Raw genomic sequence first — 25,003 nt, 5'->3', positions numbered from 1 at the left:
ATACACTGTCATCATGTACAACACACACCTCCTCACATTGATACAATCTAACATGTATACACTGTCATTATGTACAACACACACCTCCTCACATTGATACAATGTAACATGTATACACTGTCACCATGTACAACACACACACCTCCTCACATTGTAATATATACACACCACAATGAACAATACACACATTCATTTCCTCCCCACATTGATACAATGTAACATGTATACACTGTACAGTTTGCAGCTTGCACTCCTATAAATATACTATATTTATATATATTGTACAGTGTTGCATAATATGTTGGTGCTTTATAAATAAAAATTGTCATTATTTAAAAATGTTATATATACACCGACCAGGTTTAGTACACATGCCTCACATGATGAAATATTGTACAGCACTGCATAATATAGTTACAAAGTAAGTCAGGTTGAAAAAAGTCCATCAAATTCAACCTCTAGGAAAATAAACATATCCCAGATATAAAACCTAGTGGAAAAACATAGTTGATCCACAGGAAAGCAAAAAATTTGTCATTATTATTTTTAATAATAATAATAATAATAATGTCATATATACATAGCCTAGGTGTAACATACAACATTTATTGTACAGCGCTGTGTAATATGTTGGTTCCATATAAATAAAAGTTCAAATAATAATAATAATAATGTCATGGTACAGCACACATTTCATACACACATTTTCATTTGTTATTAATTATATTATCATGTTTACAGAGTCCAGGTATAGCACACGCCATTTTTTTGTACAGCGCTACGTAATATGTTGGTGCTATATAAATAAAAGTTCTAATAATATTAATAATGTATATTATGCTGGCACGGCGACATGTACACACAGGACAGGGATCAGCTGATCCGGCATTGTCCCTGCACTGTATGAGGCTAATTAGAGACAAGTCATGGTAGGGTGGGCAGGAGCAGAGATAATGAGGAGGATGTAGAAGGGCAGCAGCAGGGTGGATGGTGTGCAGGACACAGGGACTGAGCAGAGGATAGGCTGGCCAGGGACAGGAAGGGCCAGCCCTGCAGGGAGAGGGCTGAGGAGGGAGGAGGTGAGAGCCTGGCTGCCAGAGAGGGAGGAGGACTGCAGGGGAAGGGGACACACCTCAGTTTAGAGAGGGAGAGCTACCTGCAAACAGACAGATCCGGGAGAGAACAGAACAGACAGGAGACAGCTGGCGTGAGAAAAGTGACAGGGGCTGCGACAGTAAGATAGCGCCCAGCGTCAGGACACGGCAAAGTCCTAGTGCCAAGGAAAACTAGAATCCCCTCCGTCACCCTGTGCCTCCTGGACTGTGCAGGACAAGGTACAATTATCCATTTATTTCTCATTTTTCTAAGTTTGTATATGTATGTGTATGTATGTATATATTTATATATATATATATATATATTTAGGTATATTATTGGACCGTCCAACAGCTGCTCCCTCACTGCCAGGTACACGTCTCCTTACATGTGGGTGTGTAACAAGGGTTTTCCAAGTCTGCTTCCTTCATACAAGTGTATGGTCAGCTACTCCCCACCTGTTCTTTCATTAGATCCAAGAAAACAACCGCCGATCGCCCCCCTTCACACTATATAAATACTGTTTAATAATAATAATAATAATACACAGAGGATGGAATGGAAATGTAGATGGTGGATGCCCGTCAAGTATATCCAGTATTTAGGGCATGGTGGGTGATCACCCTATTATAGCCCATGAAGAGGTACTACATGTCTGCCACTTTCCTAATTTCCAATTGGCTTTGTCAGCAAAAATGTTATAAAATTGCCCCCTTTCCCACCCAGAGATGATGAGCATCTTTGTAGCATTTGCTTCATTCATTGTCATGCAGTTGGACATATTACGTGATAATCTGCCTTTTGCTGCCTTTAGGTTGTAAGGTGAATATCCCCCTCCACCGGTGGTGCTGCACAGCCTGGCCTTGGAATCCTATTGAATGCAAAGCACCAGGGTGTCCATGCCTTGCACCGGCAATGCTCCAGCAAACCTATATTCCAATTAGAATAATTTGCTCTGAAACTTCAGGCTATATGTGTGCTATACCCCAAAGATCCTGAATGGATGGTTGGCCACTGGGGCAAAAAACGAATGGCTTTTATGAGTCCATTCCCTGTTCTTAAAGTGAACCTGTGCTGTGCCAACCAACAAAGCTACAGGTTTACCCTAATGGCAGCCAATGGAGCTGCTTAGAACTCTCTCCGCTCCCCTTCAGCTCTACTTACCCTGTACGTAAATGGACCGAATGTTTCCAGGTATGAGGGGAAGGTGGCAATGTGATTAACTATTCAGGTACAAACATGCTGTCACACATGGGATAGAGCCCTTTGTAAGCTCCAAGCTAAAAGTTAAAGCCCATAGTAAAGTAAAAAAACTATTTTGTATATTAAAAACCATTTCTTAACCTTCTACCTCTTGAGGAATCTTTGAAATGATGTTTAGGTTTCAGGGAAACTCTGCTAAAACCAACTTATTGGTTGGGTCAGTGGGTAAAAAGGTCTCTTACATTGGTGGCCAATGGAAAGAATGGCCCCTTACAACTGTGGCCAGAATGCCACCCTTATAGACAGCTTCAAAGATCAGTAGAGTCGTGCAGTTGGCCCTTCCATGTGGTTATGACCCCAGAACTATGCAGGGATCATCAAATATCATCAAAGAACCCCTGGCAAACTCTGGAGGAAACCTGGGATTCTATAAAATCCCAATTAAGAATAGCTGCCCCAAGGTATCTTTCTCATTACAATAATTTGATATTTTTCCAGGTTATTATATGGAAAGTTTAGGTTGTGCCCTCCAATGTCCAGGCCTGGAGATGGTCACCATGCACAGCATTGTAGCTGGTAGAAGGAGGTGTACCCACTCTTTGCCATACATTCAATGCTGTTCTAATTCTTCCTATGCTTGAATATTGATTCTAATTACATTATCAATGACCAACAGTGGCTGCTGCATACTGACTGCAGACTGATACGCGGTGGCTTATACAGTTATTGGGAGGTTATAAAGATAAAGTGATGATTATATGTCTGACCAGCTTGGCTTTTAGCTTATTCATATAGTAAGATGCTATAAAACAGGCTGGGCTTGGGTACCGAGACTCTTCCTCCCACAATCCAAAGCTCTTTGTCTTTATTAGGCTAGCCATACACTCTGCTGTATAAACAAAAACTCATAAAGATCAATAATTGATTTTCCATCGCTCGGGCAGGACATTGATTGAAAATTGATTGGGCAAAGCTTTTTTTCTTCATACTAACATCAAAATCACTTATGATTCTGTGATTGATATTTTAATTAGATACATTGGAGATTATTGATTGTCATACAGATTGATTATTGAACAGGTGGGGATGCCTAATATTTGTAAATGATCACAGGGATCAATGTGTAAGTGGATCATGATATCCAGCAAGAATAACAAAATAACTTATCTGTATCTTAAAGCAGATCTGTGAGATTTGAAATGCTGCAGAAATCCCTTTTCATTCTGTCCTTGCTGAACAATCAGCGGTAGTAAATCATTGGTTTCAGCACCTTGTGTGTCAGTCTGTGGCACGTTTGCAGGGCGCTGCATTGAAATTGCAATGTAGTCTGAGCACTGCTTGGTGCTGAATGCTGCAGAATGATTCAACATGTCTTCAAGGCATTGTAATCTTAATTCACAAACTGATAAACCTCAGTGAAATCAGAAACTGAATCCAAGTAGTAAGCAGCTGAATTCCCACACAAAATAAAAGAACATTAACACTCAGCTGACCCCCCAAAAGAAAGAACTATAAAATATAATCCGGTTTGCTGTAACAAGTAGAAGGAATCCTTGTGGATCCCAATTGCTTTTTACCTAGATTAAAATTTTACAGTGTTGTATCAATATGGCCATATGGTTCCCCCCTGCAAGGGTAAATGCTCATTATACCTAGGGGGTGATGAATAAGCTGATATCCTTATCCTATACCTTTCTCTTTGTGTGACTGGTACCCCAAAGTCTTTTCTGTTTGCTGCCCAGTCCCAGCTCTATGACATTATCTCATAAAGTGCAGGACCAGCAGTCCTGCATTGTACAGGAGAACACCAAGAACACACCTCTAACCCACAACATCGGATATTGAGGAGTATATCACATTATTTATTATTCTCTGGGTGAAACAAGCAGTTAACCCGTGCATAGGTGAAGGGGAACCCACTGCAAAGGTTTTTCATGAGCTCCAATCACCTCTTTTATTATTAATATTAAACAGGATTTATGTAGCACCAACATATTTGACAGACAAAAACAGAAAGTGACATAGGAAAAGGAGAGGTCCCTGCCCGGAAGAGCTTACAATCTAGGCGACCTCCTAAAAGAGTCCATCCTCATGGTAATTTCCTCCATGACCCTTTTTAGTTTAGTTGCCCCGTTGTGCATTTCAGAAAATCCACAAAATTCCTTTTGTGAACTCTTGCCCAGAGCTGAACTAAATATTCCAACTGAGGTCTTTCCAATGCAACCTGTAGTAAGGTGAGGGCCGGCAAGTAGATGCCACCAATCCCCAAGGAGATAATGAGAGATCTTCAAAAACCTTGATCTAGAACATTCAGCTTCTCTACATTGCTTCTTCCTCCACAAACAGAACCTTATTTATAGCTACTGCTGACCCGAACAACAAATTGTACGTTCCACTTTCCTCTGAAGTCCACATATACAGACAGAATCATTCTTCAATAAAGTTCCACCTGCTATCAGTAGGAAGCCATTGTTGAGCCCCAGTCCAGTGGTTTTGCTAGGATGACCCCATCATTTAGGTGCAGGTAGAAGAAAGCATTTCCTTGGGATTTGGTCACATTTGGGGTATGCAGTGATTGCAGGGTTGCACATGTGTTGCTGTCAATGACCCCATTCATTAAAATAAATGGGGTAGCTTGAACAGAAGTGAGTGCAGCACCGCCTTACAAAACCGATCTGCAGCACAACACATTAGTGGAACCATTAGGCACTGCAACCTCTGATGTCCTTGTGTATTGGACACTATACACTTTCCAATAAACTGCACAGCAATTTGTATAATGTGACCAAACCCTGAGGAGGAGTTTACACTGAGCGGGCGGCAGGTGGTCAAACCACTCTATATAGACCTAACCCCAGAGACAATGATTTATACAACACTAGATTACCCCCAGGGCTAAGCACTTACCCCCTAAATAAATGAGAGCATTCTGCATTAAATTACACATTACAAAAATGAGATCCACTTCAAGGATTAGGTTTTGAATCAATGCAGATACACAAATATTGACTGTTACTTCAAAACCATTCCTATCACTATCACACTATCAACACTATGTGTTGTAAGCAGGGACAGATAAAACGGGGCTCTGGGCAAGATTAGAATTGGGTAAAGAGAGTAAAGCTGCGTACACACTTCCAATTTTTGTCGTTCAAAATGAACGACAAACGAACGACGAACGATCGATTGGGCAAAAATCGTTTGTGAAAAAAGTAACCAACGACGCCGACGAACGAGGAAAGTCGTTGGAAATGAACGACCGGACCGGCGGATCGGATTGGACGACGATCGTTGAACATCGTTCGTGTGTACGGTCGTTCAGTGATCGTTCATGGTCTGAGCATGTGCGACGAACGAATCGTCCAACGATCGTCCAACGATCAGATCTATTGTGTGTACAATATCTGCGAACGATCGTGTCGTTATCTGCTGTTACCTGCATGTACAGGATCGGTGCTATACGATCGTTCGCAGATATCGTGCAGGATCGTTCGTCGTTCGTTTACCAATGATAATAATTGGAAGTGTGTACGTAGCTTCAGGTGTGGTTTTAGACAAATGGGCAGATATGAAATGGGGGCTCCAATTGCACATCATTTCTGATTCTTGTACCCTCTGTTATTTTGTCATTGGGGCCCTGGGCATTTCCTCCATTTGCCTTTCCCCTTCCTTAAAGCAGGCCCTGGTTTTTGGAGCGCACATAGGTTTATGTTTCTACTATAGAATATCGGTTTATTAATAACATATTTATATAAAAAACTGTAGTTTATGTAAAATAGCTGAGATTTTGTGTTCATATGCCAAAGCTGGTATTTTCTGCACCTAACCTACAAATTATATTTTCTGCACATATCCTATATCTGGTATCAGTGTTCAACCCAGAAATTATTTTAGGCTGGATGGGAAGAAATCGTAGGTGGGTGGCCTCTGTATTGTGACCAAACCCATCAGTAATGACCCAAAAACAGCTGGGTGGTTACTAAAAAGAACCGGGTGGTGCACCCAGCTAAAAGGGTCTGGAGAGAATACTCTGTATTTTCTGCACAGATCCCATAGCTGGTATTTTATGTCTATATCCCAAATCTGGTATGTTCTGCACATTTCCCATATCTCGTATTTACTACACATTTCTCATATCACTTATTTTCTGTCTATATTCCATATCTGGTATTTTATATCCATATCCCATATCTGGTATTTTCTGCACATATCCCATAGCTGGTATTTTCTGTCCATATCCCATATCTGGTATGTTCTGCTCATATCGCATATCTGGTATTTTCTATACATTTCTCATATCTCATATTTTCTGTCCATATCCCATATCTGGTATGTTCTGCTCATGTCTGATATCTGGTATTTTCTATACATTTCTCATATCTCGTATTTTCTGTCCATATCCCATATCTGGTATGTTCTGCTCATCTCTGATATCTGGTATTTTCTGTGCATATCATATAGGTGGTACTTTCTGCACCCATCCTATAAATGATATTTTCAGCAGATATCCTGATTTTCTAAACAAATCCTAAAGCTGTTATTTTGTGCTTCTATGCCATAGCTGGTACTCTAAATGTACCTAAACGATAAATGATATTGTCAGCACATATCCCTATATCTAGTGTTTTCTGCTCATATCCTATTGCTATTATTTTCCACATATATGTCCTAAATGACATTTTTACAAACCACACAGATGATATTTTTCAAATTTAAGAAGTACAGAATGTGGAAAAACAGAAGAACAGGACATAGCGATTTTATTGCAAATAATGGACCTCCCTGCTAATCAGTGACAGATGGTAACGCTAATGGAAACCTTTCATTATAGGCTCACTATCTGCTCCATCTGTCACCATCTTACATTTGTATTGTAAACTTTTCCATTTGCTCCCATGTGCGCCTGACTCCGGAATTTGTTCAGCTTTTTTCCTGTTTAATTTTAAACTGCAATTGTTAAAATAGATGTAAACAAAATCTTATAAATGGTTTAACTAGTAATGTATTTTCAAAGCTGTTTTATTATTTTGATGTGTACTTCTTTTTTAAAGAGTCCCTGTAAATGAAAATTCCTAGTTCCCTGTATGAGAAGAGGTTGTATACTTACCTGTCGGGTAGCTCGTGTGTTCTACTTCCTCTACAGCTTCCATCTGTGGGCCTGATTTATTAAAGTTCTCCCAAACTGGAGAAGATAGGCTATCATGGGAGAACCTGGGTAATCCAGCAACCCTAATATGAAATTCTAAAAATCATTTTCTATTTTTTGGCAAATGTTTTCAATCCTGGACCAGATTTGCTGGATCACCAAAGTTTTCCCATGATAGTCTATCTTCTCCAGTCTTGGCCCAGTGTCTATACCATTCAACACAACGGCAGTATAGGATTCTGTTAACCAGTGCCATACATTATGGCTTCCATTTCCTGACCCTAGCATAGCTACAGGACTTCATAATGATGAAGGTTGGGAGGAATATGAATGGTGCCTGGTAAGGGATACTGGCATCCACCAATCTCGATAGTATTGCATGGTGAGGACGCTGATGAAATCTGCAATGCTGGAGATCATTGAGAGATTATTGGAGATCACTGGAGACCTTGATCATGGAGATCAAGCAGTTTATCACATTTAGCTTCCCCATAAAAATGGTAACAATGGGTAAAAATGGAGCTTGATTTTTTTAATTTAGAATATCCTTGCCATATCATTGCCATTTGGTTTTCCAAATGCCACATACAGCATCCAAGGGCAGCTTGCCACCCCAAATTTCCCCATGGACTTATATTGGAACTTTTTTCCAAGCATGTTTCATTATTTTTCAAAAGTTTTCTTAAGTGGTTTTAAGGGTTTTGGAGGACTTTAAGTGGCTTTGGTAGGGTTTCCAATGACAAACAATTGCCTGTACAAGTGTTTGGAAATGCTTTAAAATTTACTCCTGTTATCAACTGTTATGGCGCGGTTTTGGGTAGTAGACTAGCATTTTTTTAAACGCTAGTCCAAAGGAGACCTAACGGGTTAATATCTAAATCTAAATAAAAAATATTTCCTACCTGGACAAATATTCTGTATTGTAAGGACGACTTTCTTACCTGGTTGTTGACTTATCAGCCAGGTAATACAGAAGGAGGGTGTATAGCTGTGTTTGGGGCTGTATTGTAGTATACATTTGGCACGGCCTATTTACACAATGGTCTGCTCCTGTTTGCTTTGAATACATTTTCCATTGCTGAATAAGGATGTATAAGAAGTCATTGTTCCCTGTTATTATTACTGCTGAAAGATTAAATGTCACCTGTTCAAAATTGGGGACTGGAATTGTCTTGCTAAGGCAATTATCAGGTAATTGTTACATACCCCCTCTGTGAAATATTAGCGGGTGCAGATTTAAGGTGAAACTGTAACTAGTTATAAATGACATTAGAGCTTGGTGATTGGAGGAGGGAGTGGAGCCGCCTTTATCAGCCTTCCTACCCTCAGAGATCCCTTTAAAAGACAATCAGGTCTTGGGGAACCAATACTAAATCCAATTTATTGGGGGTCAGTGGGGAAAAAATATTGATGGCCAGTGGAACAAATGCCCCACTGCTAGAATGCAACCCTTAGACAACAAAGATCATTAGAGTCATGCAGCTGGCCCCTCCACATTACTTATCATGAAATATGAAGTCAATCAGCCATAGTTCACAGAACCCCTAGTAACCTCTGGAGGAACCCTGGTGTTACATTGGAGACTAGTGGAAAACAGAGTGATCTCAGCAGTGCAGCTTCACTATTTGATTGCATGCTTCATGCCTGATTTATTGAAGCTCTCCAAAACTGGAGAAAATAGACTATCATGGGAGAACCTGGGTGATCCAACAAAGCTGGAATGGATTTCTTCAATTAATTAGATGTATTCAATATATTACAAGTTTGCTGTATCACCCAGGCTCTCTCATGATAATCTATACAGTCTTGGAGAGGAGAGCTTTAGTAAATCACACCTATTGGCTATGCTGTATTATATTAAAGCTTAATTCTTGCCAGTTGGGAGAAGACGAGTTTGGCTTGCAAATTGGTTTTAACTGCAATGAAGGAAAGTGAGGTCAGGAGCCTGGCTGCCCTAGCTGAACAGAAAGGCAAATCTTTTGGTTTGTGCCGTCTGCACATTTATAATTCAACTGATTATTTAGCGGACTTTAAGCTTTTGCAGAAGAACATCTAAGAAGGGGTCAGCGACCTAGCAGGGGGTTCTATTGTTGCAATGTGGGACGCATAGGTGTGCATGGCCAAGTAACAAAGAATGCTCTTTCATATGATATTGGAGCCAATAGGGGCCTTGTCTGCAGCACTAATAAAAAGCTACATATTCTAGTTTATTATATCTCGTATTTGTATCAGCTTCCTCCAGGTGATCTAGTTTCTGCTCACGTTCCAGGTAGGTTATTATATTAATATAGGGATTTGTAGATTAACCTGTACAGGTATTGTAGATTAACTACTATAGTGACTGTACCTAAGTGCTTAACAAATGTTTAGATAAAATATCATCCACACAAGGAGAGCTTTGTTTTTGGGTAATAAGCTAACTTGTAGAATTATACTGTGATATGCCAAATCCATAAACGTTGGAACGTATGCTATGCTAGTTTGAATGTACTTGATAAAGCCCAGAAAAAGTCTTTAACTCACCTGCAGCTGTGTGCAGCAATTGAAACTGGCTGAGCAGAAACCATGCAGCAAACCAATTGTCCATTAATATGTTGCTGACAGCTACAGGTATAGATATATATTTGCCGAATAACAATTTTTAGGAGATTTGATCTGCTTGAAGATGTCTACATATATCTCTTTGGATGTCTAGTGGTGAAATCTTTGAGCTTAGCCCGTCCAAGGTGTACACAGCTGCCATATCAAGCACCAAGGGTCCTCCTATTTACCTAATAATTTGCCAAATTCAATTGTTAAGTACAGGAAAGCTTATCCAGGAGTACATTCCATATTTTTGGTTTGTCAAAAAAAGCAAAAAAATTAGATGCTGTATAAAGATTTAGCATAGTACAAAACTTCTGGTCTATAGATTAGACCAAACAAGAGGGACATAAGAAGAGGACCAGGGGACAGCAGGTTGTGGTTCCAAATGAGAAACATTGCAATATTTGCTTTGTAGTGAGATATGTATGCAATGTACAAATTGAGTCATATCTCCCCCAGGCCTTGCTGACTCACCGGTAATGTAAACTTGCTTTGAAGAATAAAATGCGAATGAAGTGAGTCTGAGTCACCTGTTGGGTTATTGCCTTCATCAATATTATCTCTGAATTATCCCTGAACTCTTCCATTTTATACATTAGACCAGAAAGGGAGAAGCGAAGAGCACTGAGGGTTTTGGTTCCAAGTTAGGGACAGTTGTGAGCTCTGCCCACCCCTTTCTCCTCCACAGTTGCCACTGAAAAACAAGGGTCACTGACATGGTGCAGCAAAGCCATCAATTACTGTGGTTCAAAATGAGAATTTGGCAAAACCTGCTTTGTAACAGGTTAAGTAAGAATCCAAGGTGAACAGTTGAATTCAATGGAAGAAAGATATTACTGCTTAAGTCACTTAGAAACCAGAGCACACTTGTATTCAATTCATTTGAAACCAAAATATTATTTTGAATGAACTGATAAAGAGGCATAAAAGGTCCTACCCAAGCAACAAATCACAACCTGTTAAGGAAGTAAATTTTCCTTGGTGTGGGTGAACTTTTGTCATAGTTGGGAAGTATGCACAGCCTACTCATCAATTATGGCCCACACTTACCTTTTAGTAGTCAACCTTCAGCGATGACTGGTCCAGGAACCCGTTATCACTCCATTATTTTTATTATTATTGAACAGGATTTATAAAGCGCCAACATATTATTCAGCGCTGTACATTACATAGGGGTTAAAAATGACAGACAGATAAATTCAGTAACACAGGAGGAGGAGAGGACCTCAAAGTTACATTCACTGCCAACTTTTTTGGGAACACACCATTCTTCCTCTGCCAATGTATGTCCACTGATGGAGTTATATTGTCCTCAGTGGCTGGGTATATTTGCGGTGGTGCCACATATAGAATTGGGCTGTACCTTGATTGGGGCGTGCAAAAACAATAAGCCATCAGAAGCCAGGGAAAATTATTATTTTTTTTTTTAGCAAAAGAGACTTTATTTGAACCTTTGCCTCCTGGTGAATTTTTGATTTTTGGGGTTTAGTTCCACTTTAAATGCCAGGGACCAAATATGCAACAATTGAAGTGTTGTTTGGAAATTATGGTGCATGCTGGTACCAGTCTTTTATTACAAATGTATATACCAAGAATGTAGAGTATATGTCTAAATTTGTTCTTATTACATTTTATGTCGGTGGCAAATTAGGAAATCAGTGGAACAAAGCTGGGACCAGGCATCAGGTGATCAGCAGAGATGAAGGAGCTTCCCAATAAACACAGCATTTTGGGTTTATTGAACCGTATTAGAAACTGCTCCATAGTGTACACAATCTCTTATCTGTTATGATGTAGACACTGCAAAGTGTGTCAATAGAACATGTTTTTCCTCTGATGGTTTGTATTGCACTTTATAAAATAGCCAGGCTTCTGTGCATAGTGTAGAACCCCTGCTTGTTGGGTAAATGAACCCTATATGTAGCGGATGAGAGGATCAATTTGTACAATGTTGATACCGCAGTATAAGTTATATTCAAGACCACATTGCATCATTCTTGATATGAGTTGAATTACTTATTTACCACTTAAAATTGTACAGTTTGGCTTTCACTTAATACAAACTGTCTAAGATTCCAATTGTAGTAAGATGATGCATAAAAGAAGTAATCTGCCCTCAGGTCTTGCAGAGCCACTGGTAATGTAAGCTAAAGAAAAACATGACAATGGATAAGTTGCTGTGAGTCACATGCTGGTTTATTGCCTTGTTCCTTTAAAGGGATTTTAACTTCATGTTCCTGTCCACATCATCTTTCTCTGCATAGATCTTGTCCATCTAGAATTATTCTGTCCATGCTTCACCGATCCATAGGACCTAGTACTAGAATCTCACCATACAGGTTCTGGGACCATAGAGTTTGACTTCCTGGAAGGATTATGAAGGTGGTTCAGCCACTGTAAACTTGCCTAAGCACATTCCATATATTGGAGACCAGGAAGATGTTCTTACAACCCCATACCAGGCTTGTATGGGAATCAAATCTGTAGAAATCTTCATCCTCTCCCTCGAGCCCTGTTGGCTTCAGATAGTATACCAACATGGGGGGTTCTTGCAACCACCATACCAGGCTTGTATGGGAATCCAATCTGTAGATTTCCTCATCCTCTCCTTTGAGCCTTGTTGGCTTCAGATACACAAGTCTCCAAACAACATAGCTTTGTGGAACTCAGAGATGTTACCCCTTCCATCATGGCAAGATGATGATCCCTTCACCAACAAAAGACCTAGAAATGAGAGATCTCTGCAGGATTTTTACATTAATGTTGTACAAAAAAATTAGGACTTTGAATATCATATCTTGGAGCCTCCTTGAGAGTTGAGCATCTTTGAGAGGGGTTATACCCAAGACATAACCAAAATACACTGGTAACATTTCATTAATCCCAAATGGGCTAGGAACATTTTGCAATTTTGGGCCAACTTGCTCAGCTTTCTCTGCAACTACAAAAAGATTGGGCTGATGACACTTCATGACAACGAGAACATTTCTATTGCTGTATGTTTAGGTGGTGTTGTAATATTACACTGTGCAAAGGTGCCACGACAAAAATTAAAAAATGACCCATGAAAGAATATTAAAACCTACCTGTCCTACCACTTGTTCTTTGGATTTTCATTCGTATGTACACTTTCTTAAATATTTTCAAACTTCAAAAGGAAAAAAATGATGAAATGATAAAAAAATATTATTATTAAATCTATTCTATAGATAGAAGATAGCGATATTTTTTCTTTGTATTCTATTATTAAAGAGCTCTGAAATATAGAATAAGGGGACATTTCTTTTTTTATCACTCCATAGATGGCATCCGCCAGCGACCCGCGCCAACCCCAGAAAGATGCAGCCGATCAGAGCTTTGACTACATGTTTAAGCTCTTGATCATTGGAAATAGCAGTGTAGGGAAGACGTCTTTCCTCTTCCGCTATGCAGATGACTCCTTCACTTCAGCCTTTGTCAGCACAGTGGGGATAGACTTCAAAGTGAAGACCGTATACAGAAATGAGAAGAGAGTGAAACTGCAAATTTGGGTAAGAAAACCTTTCCTTTAACAATATTGCTGTCTGTTTACTATATTATGTTTTAAATTACTTTTTGGCCAGTTTTGTGTTCCAGTCAGCTCATTCCCTTTGGGAGCACAGTTTGGCCAAAATACACCCCTGCCTGCCAATTGGATAATAAAGGAAGAACAGCACTCCCATAAAATCCTCCCACTGCTCACTATACTATGCTGTGTTGTCATCAAATTCCCTGTTATCATAAATGCATACAGCATACATGCACTGGTTACTAGTGCTGCTCCTTTTTTCACTTAATAAAAAAAAGTAATGCTGTGCAAGGGATGGCCGTAGGCTGATATAAGGACAAATTAATTGCAGTTGCTTTCAAAAACACAATAAAAATTCACTTTTGGCATGAACCCCAATATTAGATTCCTCTGCCTATTATGTACCCTCAAAGACCTCATTTGAAGATTGGCTCCCCATCTGGCTCTTCACCCTTCTAGGTTGCATGCTTGCACTGCAGGGCTCAGGTTTGACAACAGGTAATACAGCAATAGGAAGAAAACCCTCCATATCCAAGGTTCTTCAACCAAAAGTACAGTGGTAAAAATTTGAAACTTAACTGTAATTGCCAAATAATCAGCTTAACACTCATTTAATATCACCTAAAACCCACCCCCCATAGCATGGCCTGCTCCTATGGACATATTACCATCTGAATGTGCAGAATGGTAGCTCTTTTGCTATGTCCTGTGTAGCACCTTTCTCCTGGATGAAGAAACTCATACAGTCAATTCATTTATGGTGATTGAATGAATCCATTGCTGAATAGCTCCTTGGCTACAATCATTATTGTGAATCCCTCCATGTAGCACATCAATGGTCCATCCCATTGATCATATCTAAGTTACCATTGTGTCCAATCCTCACATCTGTTCCACAGTCTATTGTACTCCGGTATCTCAGGATATACAATGCAGTTACCCAATTACTTTAAGGACAAAGCCAGATGTATATAGAAATGAATAGGAGAATTGTTCCAAATCTTCATCTTCCAGTCCCATGCTGCCTATTTACAGAAAGAAAGTGAGCTGCTTTCTCCTGTTCATGCTCCTGCTTCGGGAATGTTTTATTCTTATAGAAATGTTAGAATTTCACATTCATAAGAAAATATAGAATAAATTTGTGTTCTCTGAAAATATGCTTTGATTTACTTATAATGGTTATCTGTAGCTGGAACAAGCTGTCCGAGTCATGATGACCTTGGTTTAACCTTCACATTCTGTTCCTGTCCATCCAGGACACAGCTGGCCAGGAGCGGTATCGGACAATCACCACTGCATATTACCGTGGAGCAATGGGTTTCCTGCTCATGTATGATATTTGCAACGTCGAGTCCTTCAACGCTGTGCAGGATTGGTAAGCAAGCAGCAATTCTGTTCTGTGTTTGGATAAGTGGAATCTGTAACACATTTCTGATCATGTATAAAACCAGGAATTACCCAAGATACCCCTTTTATTCCCTATTGCCCTCCAGATTATGCCCCAGAATTAATTATTTTCTTTTATCACGATCCTGTACTGAGGAACAGCTTTTATTATTTCCTATGATGCCATCAGAAGGTTTTGTTTTTTGCAAGGGCAGTACTAAGAGGTAATTGTAGTGATGTAGACGTGTGTCCAGAGCTACAACACCCAAGATACCTTTGTACATCTTTGACCTTCCAGTTACACAATGGGTCTGATTTATTAAAGCTCTCCAAGCCTGGAGAAGGCAGAATACCGCAGAAAAACTTGGGTAGTCCAGCAACCCTGAAATTGATTTATTTTATTACCCATAATTTGGCAAATGTTTTTAATCCTGGACCAGATCCATTCCAGGTTTGCTGGATCACCTAAGTCGATCTTCTAAGTCTTGGAGAACTTTAATTGTTAAAGGTCGAATATGTGGGAAGGCTGTTGGTAGTCAAGACAGAAGCATTCTGAAGCTGGAAAAGAAATCAATGTATGGATGTAGAGAGGGACGAAGATGAATGGGAGATAGGTGGAGTTATTTAGTCCAGCAGGCAGAACTGACAATGCTATTTGGATTCTCAAAGGCTAACAAAGGCACAATTGGTAATTGGTGCAAAAAGGACATTAGGAGCACGTTGGATTTCTGGAAGTCTAAAAATTTTTCTGTACTTTCCAACATTATAAGAGGATAGAACATAGGAAAACATGCATATATAGCAAAGATGTACCAACGATTCATTTTTTTGACTAGACATTTATAGTGATTAGATATATGAAGGGCAAAAATAATGATAATTTATGATCATATATACATCTTCAGGACTTTCTTCTGCTGCCGTCTTTTATTATTTGTTTTGGCCAATAAAACTGAAAATTAAATTCTGAACATAACATAAATGCCAATATAATCATTGGGTGCACAACATCTTTGATTTTATAACTGAGTTGACTTCCCAGGCCCAATGGTGCCACTGGTACCAAGTTCTAACAGAGTTCCTAAATCTTAGATATCCTTCTGTTTACTTAACAGGGCAACACAAATCAAAACATACTCCTGGGACAATGCACAGGTCCTGCTGGTAGGCAACAAATGTGATTTGGAAGATGAGCGAGTAATCCCAGCAGAAGATGGTCGTAGGTTGGCTGAAGAACTCGGTAAGTGATGTCAGGGCTTTACTCCCACTGGTGACAGTAATCCTATGACATTATCAACTTTCAGTAATAAGGACTATTAAAAAAATAAGATTTGACTTTAAAAGATTGCCTTCATCATTCTAATTTATTACTAATTTAACCTATACAAATGATAGATTTCCAAAAACAATAATATCATATTATACCATGTGTATACCATATTATGGGCTTCTCACTCTTCTTTTTATGACTTGTCCGAAGTTGTGGTTGACACCTGACAACTTTTCTTGGGATCATGGGATAGCACTATCCCCCAAGAAAGCTATCTTTTTATTTTCCTGAAAAGGCAGAAGCACCATATGGAAGTATTGTATGGCACATAGGGGTAGCTTTGGGATCTTCATTAATGATCATTTCATTTTTAAAATGGCATTAGAGAATTAATGGCAGGTAAAATGAATTGTAATGCTTAAGTGTAAATTCTAGTTGACAGGTACATTCTGCTGAAGGATCTTCCTGGCATAGGAATTCCCATTCAAGATTGTTTCTATTGATTTTATCACTGGATAATGCAATTTAGACAAAATCCAATTTATATTGTATACACTGTTTCATGGTCTCCTTCCCTGTTCCAATTCCTAGTAAAGTTTGATGATAAAAGTGATGCATTGATTTGGTTTAAATTGACAACATGAACAGCTCCAAGCCTTTACTACACCCATCCCATTATCACAACACGTAACATGCACCATTTTGCTTCTTCTTCAGGGTTTGAATTTTTTGAGGCCAGCGCAAAAGAGAACATCAACGTGAAACAAGTCTTTGAGCGTCTGGTGGATGTCATCTGTGAGAAGATGAATGAGAGCGTGGAGAATGGACCGGTGCCAGCTAGTGGTACCGCGCAACTTACCGACTCATCTCCGAAGGAGCAGAGCAACTGCTCATGTTAGTCTGGAGCCCCATTTTACAGAAAGCACCCAGCTAGGTCACAGAGATGTCTCTAATTATATTTAACGCTCAGCAGTCAGCAAAAATAACTGCCCGATTGTGACGGACACCCCTAAACTGTGTCATACCCAGAGGAAGGGTGACTGTTCCTATTACATTCCCAGCTGAGCATGTAAGAGACAAAACAAGACACTGTTACATTCTTATTCATATAATGCAGATAATTTATATCTCAGCCTTACATGGGATTTCATTCGAGATTTCCAATACTTAATATCACTGCCTTATCTGATAGGACATCACTTGGTCACATAGATGGGTGTTTCCTGGGGCCAAGATAGGTATTCCTTTGCCATCAAGTGCCAAAGATTCTTCGAACGTGTCCGTACTGCGGCCCGTTCTTAGGGCTCTGCAAAGCATTGCTCTGCATGTTTTTGTTTTTCTTAAGTGCTCTGCATGATGCTACTGGACCCATAAAATGTGTTTTATGTCTGGGACTTTACACGATGGACAGAGGGAAGAAGCCAAGTAAAGGTCACGGGATCACTGATCACTGTATATATCTGGGCATAGCGGCCATGAAGGATTTAACACTCCGGATATTTTGCCCTCTACTGTTGTAAAAAAAAATAGGAGATGTTTACATTTTTAATAAAAGGAAATGTCCTTTTATTGTATGAGGCCAGTGTCTGTGTAGAAGTGATCAGTCATTGTCCTAATATTGTATGTGTGAGTATTTGTGTATATATTTGAGCACATCTAGATAGTATATACAAAAAGTGAATGCAGCTTATGTTGTATGTTTGTGATAGTGATGAATGAATGCTCCTGGTACCTTTTCATAAGATCTTGTTTTTTCCAGTCTTTAAGTCCATTTGTTGGCAACTGCTTTGACATTTGCCAATTGTGAACTCTACATTAGTTTGTAACCTGGACAAGAACCTAGTTTGCTGCAAACTAAAGTTGTAATGAACCAAAACATCATCTCTAGATCAGTTTCCTATAAATCTTGCATAATCCATTGGTGAGATCTCTCTGCCTGCCATGGGCCTTGGTCCTATTCCCCACACAGATGCATTTATAACCATTGGAGCCATTGTCCTTGAGGGTAAGCACAACCAATCAACCCTTTCATGGTAAGGACAGGTTTCACTAGTTAAGAAAATGTACCATGCAAATTGTGCTGTTACACTGCATTAAATGAATGGTGTGGGTGTCTTAAAAGACAAGGTTTATAGTAACACAACTTTTATCATTTTCTAGCACCAGCTTTCTTTGCAGCCCTTGGCATTAGGCACCTCAGGGCTGCATAGGAAGCTGGCACTAAAAAACCTTCCTCTGCCAGGTGAAGGTCCGAATGGGAAGCATATAATGCCCAGAATGAGTTACTATCGGTGGGTCTTGCTCTAACTGATATTAAATGGTGATGTATCTTGATTCAGGGCCACCATCCCAATTTACTTTAATTATACTGCCTCATTGGGCAAATGCACCCCTGTCCCTGTCTCAGTTCTCCCCTGATTCCCCACCTTGGATATGTGAGTCCTATGATCCATCTTGGAGTCTTATGATCCACCTTGTTTCCAACTCCTAATACTAAATTATTTATAAAAAAAAAATATCCCCCAAAATAAGATTCCCTTGAAAAGGATTCAACAGACCCAAGAAGCCAAGAACAGGGAAATGAAAAGCAGAGAGAGGACAACCATGTAATTGACCCTCAATGAACAATAACGTCACCCAATGTATGGTTTTGATGCAGAAACATCTTTAGGCATGAGGTATCTGTTTTTAACTACAAATATGTCAAAGGTAAGTGTTTTGTAGTTGTACCTTATCTATGATTCCTATGTCATTTAGGAATTCCACAAAGGGATCTTTAAGATTGTGTTGACGAAAGTACCTTTAGTGTTGTAAGTTAAATATTTACCTTACACAGCACACACCTAGGATTTTCCTTCAGCCTACATGGTAAATTATTTATTTTTTCTCAGGACTGACCATACCACGCAAGTAAAACACCCCTTATGGAAATAATGTCAATCTGGTTCATTGGAGGCCAACTGTACCTACAACATCTGTTGCTGTTTATCAGGAAAAGACCCAACAATATTACCAAAACTTTGAATATTTTATATTGTTTTGACAATTTAGTTTTTTTTACCTAGCTTGCACTATATAGTAATATATAGTAATATATATTACTATATATACGGTATATATTACTATATATATATAATATATAGTATATATATAATTATATAGTAATAGTGGAAGCATATCTGTTCCACACACTTATTGTGGAGAGTACAATGTGTGGCTCCATAATAGGTGCTCATGGATCTACATTGCAATGCCACACACACAAAAACATGAAGATCTTAATGTTACCTGCCTCCTTAGGATGCTGGTGGTGTTCTTAGAAGTAGTTTATATTTTCAGGAAACTTTTCTATATAAATTTAAAAGCTCCTGAGCAACAGTAACTTTGCCTGGCTAAAAAGATGTCATCAACGTATCTCCTCCCTCCGTGATCAGGTTGTAACACCGTAACTTTGCAGCAAATCACAAAATGAAAGCGTTCCTGGGGGTTCATCTGTATCAGGAATTTGTGAACACAACCAAAAACTAAAGAGGCACCACAATTTACATGTTTGTGTCTTCTCTCAGCATCTTAGTCCTAGAATTATATGTTGTGTGAACAAAGATGGTGCATCCTTTTAATGAAAAAAGCACGATAGTATCAGTGTCACTATATTCACTTTAAGATGAAATAAATGCCTAGAAATGTTCCAAAGGCACATTATTTATCATAGTAAATGTCTACGCTACGCTCCTCTATGCTGTTTATCTATATCACTATCCTGGTGCTATGCTAATGGCTCTGGGCATTGTTTATTCATTAACATTACTTGTTTACACTACATTTAAAAATTTACTTAAGAAGTTCTACTTTACCTAAAATTGACCAAAGAGTGACTGCAATTCCTTGTCTTAGATTCCGACTACATATGGACTGTGTGAAAATTTTGTTGAGATTTGTGCCTTTGGGGAGTATAACTAAATATTCTGAATGGTTTCCACCATCGTAGTGGTGACACGTCCTTCTTATGCTATACATAGCAGGTTGTATGCACTAAGCTACAGGTTTTTCAAGAGTAACAACCATTGCCACCTGCCAGGAATTTTACTTCCTTTGTCATTTTGTGTGTTTCTCTAAGCAGAACTTCTGTAGTGTGCAAGGAGTTAAACCAGACCGACAGAGATCCTAGAAATTCTTTTGTAATTGTCAGAGAAGTATGCGGATGAACCTGAAAATCCAGGTGCACTATGGGTAAAGTAAACTGTGCAATGGGACAATAGTATGGCCATTCAATCATGAAAGATCAGAAGTTTGAACTTCTGATCTCACATGCAACTTTGTTGCAACTTTGTAAATGTTAAATGCAACTTTGTAGTGTAAGGAAGTAGTTTACACTAATAGTGCTTTGTTGGGTAATTCATGTTTGTTACATTTGCTGGTTTTCAGTAAGAAAGGGGCCAAATGTGGGTTGGTCTATCTTCAGTTTTAATCAATTCCTCAGTACATAAAGGGTCCCTTTAAACCTGTAGTGAAAAACTGAATAGTTTTCCGGCAAACTGCACCACAGGTAACCTCATCCGAGTGCCAGTCTGCCTAACTGCAAGACCAAAAGCGTCTTCATTTTGGGAACCATTCCACCATCAGTTACAAGCAAAGAATGATACACAGCTGGTCCTATTTGTGGTGCTGTGGCTCACCGTTGGTCTGAAATGGCCCTAAGTCCCCCCTAACACATCCCTTCCATGTCTAATGCTTGGAAAACATTATGCAATTTTCTCTTTTTTATTTTATTTTTTATATATTTATTTATTTTATTCTCAAATCATATTAATTGAATTGATTTAAATCAACCCTGTGGATCGACTACAAGTATTCGAAGTACCGTCAACATCTTTGAAATACAATTCATTTTCCTAAATTTCAGTTGTAGCTCACATTTAGATTTTAATACTAATAATAAAAAAAAGCATGTCACCCCATCAATTTTCAATTAACATTGGAATTTTTTTTTTTTATTGCAGAATATTAAACTAATAGTGTTGCTGTTTTATCATTTGATCATTGATTTGTTCAGTTCTACTAACAAGCTCCTCTAATAACATATCCAGCGTAACAGGCTGTAGGCCTATTGACAAGCTTCATTACCATTCATTACAGGGAGGGATCAGAAATCATATAATGAATGTGATAAGATGGAGCCTGCCATGTCATCGTTCACATGTGCTTAAACCTAATAGATATAAATACAATGTAAAAACTGCACTAGCATGCAGACAGTGCGAGATAACATTTGGTATTAGCGGAAAAGGATCATTTGGAGATAATTATACACTATTACAGGATCTATTAGAATAATTGGGAGCCGGATTTGAAGATCAGAGAATTTCCTACCTGGCCTATGCAGTGGGTTGCATGTACTGAAGCTATATAGAAATAATCATAACCATAGAATTCAGCCAATAAGCATAATAAAACTCTTGTTTTTAGTTCTATCATTAACTCCTGTGTATGTGTGCAGACCAACCTTGTCTAGCGGAGAGATCTAGTAATGAAAGGCCACTTTGGTGGAGCAGGAAACCTGTCCTGATGACTATTCTTCTCCTCTACATACGTAATACCAAATGGGCCTGTCTGCACCGCTCACCACCTCCCGCATTGATTATAACTTGCTGGATCAGCAGAAACAACATTGCAAGAATACTGAGTGTTCTGCAACGCTTTGCTGCCCTGAGGGTGGTCGTGTCTGCATATCAGACAGCTTTATAATATTTGTTGGCAGCCTAAGGAAAATTTTACACTCCATGTGTTCCTACAGATATGCTAAATCATCTCATCCTTCAATATAGTAATAAAACAGCAAGCAGCCCAATACAGACTTGTGGAACTTGAAGGTTTCTTAATCCAAGCACACTTGGCAGATATCAGGTCCAAATCTGAGACCTCACTTATGTCTGCTGCAGTTCAGGTGATGCAGCTTGGTCACAGAACCTCCCCCAGCCTGCTGATTGGATAATAAAGAAGGATCAGCTTATAGCTGAAGTCATTACTCTTCTCGTACTTATCTATGCTCCTGTAGGAAAGTTCCAGCACTGTGCAATACAATAAACCCAATACTTCTGTACAGGTCTTACTCCTCCTAACCTCTGTGCAAGAAACTAAAACACAAAATACAGTTTATACAGGTATTTTGCTGTCTTTATAGATGTTTAGGTGTACGTGTTTGTGATCCTATGCAACCCGTGCCAAAACAAAGAACCAAATCCTCAAACCCTACAACAACAGCAACAGGGATAGGTCAACTGCACTCTCCAGCCTTCTGATTGGGTTATTATGGAGTAGCAGCACACTGATGGGGTCACACTGCTGTTCTCTGTATTGAGGTAAATATCAGTATTTGTGCACTGTAGCAGAGTCTTATGGACATCCAGTGCTGCACGTACATTTGCTAATGTTTCTGTATGGAGGTACAATAATTACACCAGTGTCCTGTTACAAACAGGATCAGACAGTCTCAGTCTAATAGTGACATCGCATTCTCTTTGATGGGGGTTTAAGGAGCCTTGGGCTGTGAGACTACAATGAATCAGCCTGGGGGTGGTGACATCACTTACACGAACCTAAACTCATTCAGTATCTACAAATACGGAAATGCCTGAGATTCCTGAGTGTTACATTTATTGTATGTACAAGAAGACTTATTTGTATGTAATACCATTTAACACCCCCATGAAAATGGACATCCTTTCCGGCACAAGGAAGCTTTGTTGAGGTATCGGGCCGTAAAGGGATCTTGGTGAAAGCCAAGTATGGTACAGAACTTTTGCCATGTGCTGTAACAAAGTTGATGTCTGGTCAACATGAGGCCTCAAATAAAATGTACAAATGCCAAAAAATTTAAAGCAGTTGGCCAAATTAGTGGGAAGATCCATAGAAACATGTCAGAAGACCTGATGGTTGAGGTCTCCAATGGTAAACCCTATCTATATCCCCCAGATTGCATACTTGTTGGCCATTGCTGGATGTCTTTGGGCTGGTCTCATGGTATGTAGAGTCATCTTTGCTTCTTCTACAACACTTGATGATGCAGAGAGAGCAGCGTTGATGGGATTGGCAGCCTTTCAGTGTGCCAGTGGGCTCTTGGGAGTCATGGCGGCAGGATTGCTTTGCTGGAAATAAATTAATATATGAATTAGAGAAGGACAAAAAAAGAAGATAGAGTTCTGTAGATTAGCAGGGGAGAACTGAAAAGGATTGGTAACACTACTTGGAATTTCAGTGCAGCATAGGCAGTTGGTTGTCAGCCAACTACTCGACGTTAAGGGCTGATTGGACTTTAGGTGGAATCAATGGGTACTTTTCTGTACTTGCAGCATTTGTAAAGGGAGACAGAGACTATTTAAGATTTTAATCATGTTCCTCCTTTGTTTTGTTTCCTTGAGGTTGTACATATTACTCTTCTGTGCTGTTTTATCACTCAGACCATGACCCAAAACTAGACGTAGTCTATCTTATCAACGTCAACAGAGCCTACTGGCTAGGGTAGGAATGGGCCTCATCAACTTCAAAAACAGCCCTCAGTAGTCACATAGCAATTGGGCTGCTATGTTTTTTGTCAAATTGGCTGTCATTGTGAGCTGCATTGGGGCTTATTCACGTGGCCAACTGAAGGTTTGTCTTACCCTCATTGGGGTCTATTTCTAAAGGTATTCATGCAAGATTCACCAAACTTTTACCCAAAATGTACACATTTTTCATATTGAATGTTATTTTTTACGTACATTGGTATTAATAGACCCTTTATCTTATGGTCTATTAGGTAAGTGATATACGAGGTATACGGATACAGTGAGCAGCAGGACGATGTAGGGAATTGTTCATTTACAAACAAAAATAATTTGTACATATGGTATATGGGTGACTTTTCTATATACATTTTCAGGCCTGTTGTTCCTCCATTCTGTAGGCAGAAATTAGTATTCACACCACAAAACAGTGTATTGCAGCACATGTGTTTTCATGTAATGAGACATTGTAGTTTGAGGTGCTAAGTGGACAATTTAAAATTAATCAACTCCATTGCTCTTCAAAGCCTAGGAATATCTGCAGGCTGCGTTTTTCAGGCCAAGGCTTGCATGGTACATAATGCTGCACTGTGTTCGGAGGCCCAGTATTTGCACTGCATTGCATCGACACAGTATGTACAGTAATTTTAAGATACAATGGGCATTTACCACCCATTACTGCACCACCAGTGGTGTGAATAGGCCATATATCACTATAAAATCTTTATCACTATGGACCTACAGGAGTTGCCTCCACGTGCCCAACAGATCACGAAAAGCTGAACTTTTCGCAAATCTCAAAAACAAGTTAAAATTCAGCTCCAACACCATTCCCCCTAGTGATACAGAGACACCATTCCTCCTACTGATACAGACTGATACGGGGACACCATTCCTCCTAATGATACAGGGACACCATTCCTCCTACTTATACAGAGACATCGTTCCTCCTACTGATACAGAGACACCATTCCTCCCACTGATACAGTGACACCATTCCTCCTACTGATACAAGGACACCATTCCTCCTACTGATACAGGGACACCATTCCTCCCACTGATACAGGGACACCATTCCTCCTACTCATACAGGGACACCATTACCCCTACTGATACAGGGACACCATTCCCCCTACTGATACGGGGACACCATTCCTCAAACTGATACAGGGACACCATTCCCCCTACTGATACAGTGACACCATTCCCCCTACTGATACAGGGACACC

General features: G+C 39.4%; 1 protein-coding gene across 1 annotated transcript; it reads left to right on the top strand.

Moving 5' to 3' along the window:
* The first annotated feature begins 1,071 nt into the window (after positions 1–1,071).
* Positions 1,072–17,807, top strand: RAB3D (RAB3D, member RAS oncogene family). The gene is made up of 5 exons (XM_072399507.1): positions 1,072–1,334; positions 13,333–13,560; positions 14,834–14,952; positions 16,079–16,203; positions 16,951–17,807. The coding sequence occupies exons 2-5, from the start codon at positions 13,333–13,335 to the stop codon at positions 17,130–17,132; spliced, it is 654 nt and encodes a 217-aa protein (XP_072255608.1). The 5' UTR covers positions 1,072–1,334; the 3' UTR covers positions 17,133–17,807.
* The last annotated feature ends 7,196 nt before the right edge of the window (positions 17,808–25,003 follow it).

The sequence above is a fragment of the Pyxicephalus adspersus genome, chromosome 2, assembly GCF_032062135.1.
Source record: "Pyxicephalus adspersus chromosome 2, UCB_Pads_2.0, whole genome shotgun sequence".
NCBI classification, from domain to species: Eukaryota; Metazoa; Chordata; class Amphibia; order Anura; family Pyxicephalidae; genus Pyxicephalus; species Pyxicephalus adspersus.
This window is presented reverse-complemented; position numbering and strand designations above follow the sequence as displayed.

Bases quoted from the DNA above. Each gene is read 5' to 3' on its own strand.
- RAB3D (XM_072399507.1), top strand. From the start codon at position 13,333: ATGGCATCCGCCAGCGACCCGCGCCAACCCCAGAAAGATGCAGCCGAT. The intron at 13,561-14,833 runs GTAAGAAAACCT...CTGTCCATCCAG, and splicing joins GAGTGAAACTGCAAATTTGG to GACACAGCTGGCCAGGAGCG. The intron at 16,204-16,950 runs GTAAGTGATGTC...CTTCTTCTTCAG, and splicing joins TAGGTTGGCTGAAGAACTCG to GGTTTGAATTTTTTGAGGCC.